This window comes from Helicoverpa armigera, chromosome 2 (genome assembly GCF_030705265.1).
Source record: "Helicoverpa armigera isolate CAAS_96S chromosome 2, ASM3070526v1, whole genome shotgun sequence".
Lineage (NCBI taxonomy): Eukaryota > Metazoa > Arthropoda > Insecta > Lepidoptera > Noctuidae > Helicoverpa > Helicoverpa armigera.
In genome coordinates, this window is record NC_087121.1 from 7492187 (window position 1) to 7499255 (window position 7069).

Sequence of the window (7069 nt, forward strand, 5' to 3'; positions counted from 1 at the left end):
TTTGGAATCCGCTGTTCAATTTATTTTTAGACCAGCGCCATTCCAAACAGTCACATTTTAAAATAATAATTCTGTGGCCTAGTTTCCTCCTTGTTTGATATATTGTTTCGTTAACAAAGAGGCGTTATGTTCCATACATTATTACATGCACGATTTAACCGATCCGATAAGTAGGTAGATTTATACGTTATTCAATTAATACAATTTAATTAAGTACCAGTTGCGCGATAAACTAAGTTCACCAACTGACAAATTTTGTGTTTTTAGAAATTGGGAATGATGATTGTCTCGTTCAGACTTATCCATGAACCATATACTTATTTAAATTCGAGGGAGTCGCTCTCCACCAAGGTTATGCTCGGAAAAACCAGTTCTACGGTCAAAAACCTGCATTTCAAGAGTAGGGTCAGCCAGCTTCTCCCTTAAGTCAACATAATTAGTGCAATAATAGTTGTAAACTTATATATAACAAAAAGTATTTATATTCACAGGAGCGTCGTGAGCATCAACGTGTCCCCTTTCATTTCAATGACGGAAATCGAATCGAAATCGGAATTTTATGGAGCCATTTATTGAACCCTAGCACCTACTTATTAATTTTTTACACTACAATTATCCAGATATCATATAGGATATTCTTCTATTACCTGCACCAAGGCAATCAGATACTGCTGTGCCATCGTTATCCTCAAAACAGATCTAAAATACTCAGAAACATACAGAATTCAGGTCACCCACTAAACAAATATTATGTCCCCAGCCAACAAATCTCAGGTAACTAATCATTTCAACAAATTCTGCAAAAACCTGTTGAGTTGTTAATATATTCTCCGATTAAAACGAGGTCAAAGGCCAACTCCAAATTCTAGTCCCGGTAAATATAACGCTGTCAGTTCTTTAAGTCCATTTGGACCGTTTGGACGTAAATATTTGTTTGACTCTCAATCAAAACAAAGCTTACGTAAGGAATGTGTTATCAAACAAAGCTCGAGTCTTACGGTGTTCGCAGTGCCACTAATAAATAGACTTTAATAGACCATTAATAAGCTTCTCCATTCATAAGACCGGGTTCGCATTCAAACAATGTTCCCCTCGAGCAAATGAATGTTGACCTCATAATGTTAATCTCTCCAGTAAACGCCATCTTAACTGGTTTTAGGTATATTTTGTCTTCTTATTTAATTATTATCTACTCTAAAACTTTGATGCAAAATTATGCTATTCTGTTGCATTTCCAGTTATTAATAACACCTATGTATGTCATAATATTCTTTGACTCATTAGCACATTTCTAAAAATATTATCTTCTCATGGTTCCCAAAAACGGTTTCCCGTTTTATGTTAGAAACATAACAGTTTGGCTTACTACATCATTCTCATTTTCAGCAGTGACGATGTATATTTTTTGTCAAAAAGTCATGTCTCTTATCCATGTTTTGACTTCTTTGTATACTAAAATATTGAACAGAACACTATTAACTATTTTAATCTAAGAAGATAAATAAACAGGGTTCCTGACCTGCAGATGTTCGCTACGCGATCTTGCGGAACCAGGCTCATTGGGCCGTTCCAGCGGCAGCAGTTCAGTGAGGATTATGACACCAAACACCGCAAAGAACATGATGAAGATGAAGAAACTGATATTGGCGCGCTCTTTGGCGCGGGAAGGCGCCGCGCGCCACTTCATCGCGTCGACACTGCACTCGCATGAGCACTGGGAGAACAGTGGCCGCTAACGCGCGCGCCACACGACTGAGTCACCAGGGCTGTAGCGCCATACCGCCGCGCGCTCCGCTACCGCGTGCCGCGTCAAAACACAACACGACGCCTTCCCACACTAACCTAACACGCAATGGTGGATTGACAGGACTTCTCGCAAACGGGTTGCAAGCTCCCGAAGAGCTTTCTTTACCCTTGACCCCCCAACCCAATATTTTCACTTATCCGTACTAACACATTTTAACAGAACGCCTATACTTTAGTCCAAAGGAAAGAAAAAATAGGAAACACGAAACTGAAAGCTTTCATAAGACTGAACACTGTGAACCGCGACTTTAAAATGGATAGACGTCAAAAATTTAGCTGACGTTACTATGCGAAATCGAGAAGATGCAACCTTTGAGGTTAGACATTTTATACAGTATTGAAATAATGTTTTCCACCACGAAAGCGATTGTAGCGGTGAAATAGCAACCCAAATTGGTAGGTATCAGTTACGCATGCGCGCCCCCGCCCTTCGTTCAATGACTTGACGCTCAATGTAGAGTCTAGCTATACAAGAAGATTGTATTAGGCCTATCAGCTGTCGAATGCACCCTCACATCAGGCGCGATGCGTGGAGGAATTTCCGGAACACAAACTGACAAAATGGTATCGGAAAACAATTTTCTTTCTGATGGGGAAAATATTCTAATGGAACAAAACATTGGGAAGTTAGTTTCCATATGAATAAGGGCAATTCTTTGTTGAAATCATTTTCTATTTCAGAAATAAATAATTTATGGAGGAAAGAAGTTAAGAACAGACTACATACAGAACCAAAATAATAATTCGGTAGCATAGCGTAGCGGGAGGCTATGATAGGCTTCTACTAAGTCCTGTTTATTATTTATATTGGCGGCGGCGTCTTCGCACGCACAATGAAATAATTTATTAAGAAAGTCTGTTCTCTTGGACTTTTCTTTTTTTGTACATACTGAACTCAGCACATGTTCATCTCACTGACCTTAACTTGACATAAAAAAAAACATTCTGTTAAAAAAGGGAACAGTACCTACCTAATATGCCGTACATACATATAGCAATAGGTGAACCTTTTTGAGGCAGGTATATGAAAAAAATAGCTTAATGCCACATACGCTTCAATCGTAATGGAGTCGTGATTGGATCGCAGTCGAATATGAATCGGATGTCGCTTAAGTAAAATTAGGAGAATCGGGCCCCTGTATTGCCTATTTTTAAATATGTATATGCATATTTTTGTTACAATTTAACTTTTAACGATTCTGATATAAAAAAAATTGCACTCACTTTTCCCATATATAAAGTCGTGGTGGCCTAGTGGGTAAAGAACCAACCTCTCAAATGTGAGCGCTCGGGTTCGATTTTAGGTCAGGCAAGTACCAATGCAATTTTTCTAAGTATTTCTTAGACACCAATGACTGTGTTTCAGATGGCACGTTAAATAGGTCCCGCCTTTCATGGAACATCCTTGGCAGTCGTTATGGGTAGTCAGAAGCCAGTATGTCTGACACCAGTCTAACCAAGGAGTATTGGGTTGCCCGGGTAACTGGGTTGAGGAGGTCAGATAGAGCTGTCGCTGCTTGTAAAACACTGTTACTCAGCTACATCCGGTTGGACTGGAAGCCGACCCCAACATAGTTGGGAAAAAAAGGGTTATTATTGTATTACTTATTTTAATGTTGCATATTTTAAGCCTATGTTATTCGGGGATAGCCTAGCTTCCCAAAAGTGAAAGATTTTTTAAATCGGTTCAGTAGTTTCGACGCCTTAAAGCACAAAGATGCAAACAAACCCAAAAAAATAGTTCCTCTTTATTATATACTGGCGACCCGCTCCGGCTTCGCTCGAGATAACAGTATTTACCCACCATTTAATGTATGTTATTATACATATAAACCTTCCTCTTTAATCACTCTATCTATTAAAAAAAAAACCGTATTAAAATCGGTTGCGTAGTTTTGAAGATTTAAGCTTACAAAGGGATATAGGAACAGAAAAAGCGACTTTGTTTTATACTATGTAGTGAAGTATAGAGTAGGATAGTATATATAACTCAATCAACAAACAACAATAAAACATTACCTACAAAAAGATACCTGAATCTACCTCCGTGTTCTGTTGTGTTTATTGTTGCTGACCTTAGGAACAACATTTTGGATTTCAGTAATTTAATATTATTATAAACTACGTCAATACGAGCTCGTGGACAAGTTGCAGCCGCATGGTTCGTACGATCATAAGGTTAAGAAATGCTTCTTCTTCTTCTTCCGTGTCGATGACTGTCATGTATTGAAACTACACTATGCCGCCACAGCGAGAGCACGGCTGGATGCGCTCATTAAGTCCAGCAATGCTTATTGTAGACCGGTCGATGTCTGGTACGTCGTTACGGGTAGTCAGAAGTCACACACCAACAGACAAGTAGGCTTACCAGGGTGTATCGGATATCCTGGGTTGAGGAGGTCAAATAATGCAAATAAGCAGTTTCCGTCGTTATTTCGGCCGAAGGATAAGCAGTCGATGTAAAAAAACAGTGATTTGTTCATAATTACAATTTATTAGCAGCTAAATTCGGACAAACAAAGCTTGTCAATAAAAACTGTGTGTATTTTTTGTAAAAACTTCTCGCGAAGAACTGAATACCGTAGTAAAATTCTAGGAGGAAATTCGAAATACCCGCCATATTTTTTTATACATACGTATAGGGCACAGATTTTGTATATATGATTGAACGAAATTAATTAATTATTTCATCTATAATTTAAGCAATAAATTGAGGTCATATAAGATAATTATTATCAAAATTTTTGCTGCCAGCTACAGCTAAAATTTATAAAAATAAATGACAGAATGCGCTGCGTTACCTGTGACATCTGTCAAAGTGACAGTAAAACTAGTGCCTGTCAAAATCCAACCCTTACATTATTTTTCACTTCCAGGTTGGTTTTACATTTTAATCATGACGAAGGAAGGCGAAGCGCCTTATAAAGATGATAATATATTTAGAGCGTTTATGAGTGCTCTATACGCGACCATCGATGCGCCTGTAACTCAATTCCGAGGTATAAATTGATAAAAGTAAAAACAGTTGATTGTTATGTAAGTGCGTAAACGAATAATGTTGTTGTGTTTCAGAGAAAATCGTTGAGCCGAACCAGAAGAAGTACCCATGGTACCACCAGAAGTTCCGCCGCGTACCTACCATCGATCAGTGCTACGACGACGACGTGCTCTGCGATTTCGAAGCGAACTCCCAGTTTAAACGTGATAGGTTAACTCTTTATTCAATGTTATGAATGTTTACCCTAATATCATTTCATATCCAAACCATAGTCAATATGATCTGACTCCACTTAAGAATATGCACTATTGCTGCTAATAAAACTATTCATTTTAAGAGCTGATCAAAATATCAGAGTGCTACTCAAAAACAGTGAATTTAATCTTTTGGGTAGGACACCTAATTGAATGAAATCTTTCATTATTTCAGAGCTGTGGACTCTGAAATCTTAGCCATCTTGCGTCAACGTTTTGAGGACTGCATGGTGTATGAAAACCCTGACCACCATGCAAAGTGTAAACCTCTTTGGGATAAATACAAGGACGGTGAAGAAGCCTGGTTCATCAAATGTAAGTTTCTATTGTTTCAGTTGTGAATTCACTTGCAACTGACATTCTTAATAATAATCAACATACCAGTTACCTTTAGGTACCGGTTGCGTTAAGCATGGATGAAGGATAAATAGGCCACTAGAAGTAGTTTCAAGCTAATAGATCAACAAAATAATTAAAATGATGAACATTTAAAGCAATAAAAATGAGAAAAACCATGGAGAACAAAATGACTAGCAGAGGTGTTATGATGCAAAATCTCCTAAGAACGTAGCATGCCAAAATGTGGCTATTATGAGACGAGGAACGTTACTAGCTCCATCCTTTCATGCCTTCTATAGAACCCGCCCATATTTTCAAAACAAAATCACCAAACAATTAAGACTAATCTTTTACTGATTAACTTTGATTTGACAAGGAACCCGAACTCCTCGTAAGTTCTAGTAACTGATCTCAACCACCTCTCTCTTTCCTGCTATGCCATACCACCGTACCACCGTATCGGGTTCTCCTGCAACTTATCTGCGACATCACGCACCCCTAATTCGCACGTATTCATTACGAATACGATCGAGCCTGGTGACGCCGCACATCCACCTCAGCATCTTCATTTCGGCAACTTGGATCTGATCTCAACCACCATTATGTTTTATTGACCTACATACAAGAAGCCACCTAACCTATCTTCCTTATGGCATCTTTGCTATCTTTCTGTCCTCCATGATAAAAGCATACAGATAAACATAATGAGGGCCCGATACAGCCCAATCAAAAGGATCTTCTCTATTATGCCATGGCATCGGTGTTAAAAATATCATAAACAGAAAAATCTCACACAAACTTTATAAAGTATTTCAAGATGTTTCCTGTTTCTTGGGTTAGTAGTATTTAATGTATTGATTATTATAGATGGTGATCTCGGAGCTTACGGTGATGCTCGCAAGGCGTACATGAAGCAAAAGCACCGCATGATTTGGGAGAGGCGCCACGGAAACCTTTCCAACTTAACTACTGGTAAATGAATACTTGGCCTAGTGCCACGATGAATTGTGTTAATGTCTAAATAGGTGGTATATGCTGTTGAAATAAAGAAAGTAAATTATAGTCCAGAGTGTGATTTCATTGAATACCTTTACTACAATTGCGTTTTTCTTAATTTTAAAGAATTTTCCACTATTTATTTGAATTTGAACATTGTGTTGAAATTGATTAACATTGTGCTATATTTTATTTATTTATTTATTTTATCCAGGCACAAGTCAACTCAATATGTATCAGACATATACCAATTTATTTTGTTATAAATATGAATTCGATTAGTTTATTTGTTAACATCTGTTCGTGTGGTCCCATGATCATTACGTCGAGTAAGAGTAACATTCCCAGAGAAATCGAGGGCTACTGATGTTGTAGGCACACAAGAGAAGATAATGGAGTTTTATTACGGTACGAAAGATGCGCAATGAACACACTGCTTGAGCGCAGCGAGTATGTTGCGGATGCTTGGCGAATTCACTTCGAAGAAATGTGACTAAGCTCCAGATTTTACAACTGTGTCACATACTGACCTGATCTTGAATCTACCTTTACTCAATACATATTACACATTTTGAACACAAATATTTTGTGTTTAAAATGTGAAACGCATTAAATACAGGACAAACGAGTCCGCTGGTGTTTATAACGTAACTAGCTTCTGCCAGCGGTTTCACCC

At 38.0% G+C, this 7069-nt stretch overlaps 2 protein-coding genes across 2 annotated transcripts in view; one reads left to right on the plus strand and one right to left on the minus strand.

The window, feature by feature from the left end:
- The window catches only part of LOC110375728 (uncharacterized), a 71630-nt gene extending 69731 nt beyond the window's left edge, over positions 1-1899 (minus strand). The window contains exon 1 of the mRNA XM_021333978.3: positions 1520-1899. Within this exon, the coding sequence (XP_021189653.1) occupies positions 1520-1687 (168 nt within the window). The 5' untranslated portion in view covers positions 1688-1899. The remainder of the gene's footprint in view (positions 1-1519) is intronic.
- A 2712-nt stretch (positions 1900-4611) lies between these two features.
- Positions 4612-6459, plus strand: LOC110377463 (NADH dehydrogenase [ubiquinone] 1 beta subcomplex subunit 10). Its single transcript, XM_021336387.3, has 4 exons — positions 4612-4805; positions 4879-5014; positions 5234-5373; positions 6265-6459. The coding sequence occupies exons 1-4, from the start codon at positions 4703-4705 to the stop codon at positions 6375-6377; spliced, it is 492 nt and encodes a 163-aa protein (XP_021192062.1). The 5' UTR covers positions 4612-4702; the 3' UTR covers positions 6378-6459.
- The last annotated feature ends 610 nt before the right edge of the window (positions 6460-7069 follow it).

What these genes read in the sequence shown, in the direction of transcription:
- LOC110377463 (XM_021336387.3), top strand. Translation starts at nt 4,703, where the DNA reads ATGACGAAGGAAGGCGAAGCGCCTTATAAAGATGATAATATATTTAGA. An exon ending in GCCTGTAACTCAATTCCGAG is followed by an intron (nt 4,806 to 4,878) that starts GTATAAATTGAT and finishes GTTGTGTTTCAG; the next exon opens with AGAAAATCGTTGAGCCGAAC. An exon ending in TCCCAGTTTAAACGTGATAG is followed by an intron (nt 5,015 to 5,233) that starts GTTAACTCTTTA and finishes TCATTATTTCAG; the next exon opens with AGCTGTGGACTCTGAAATCT.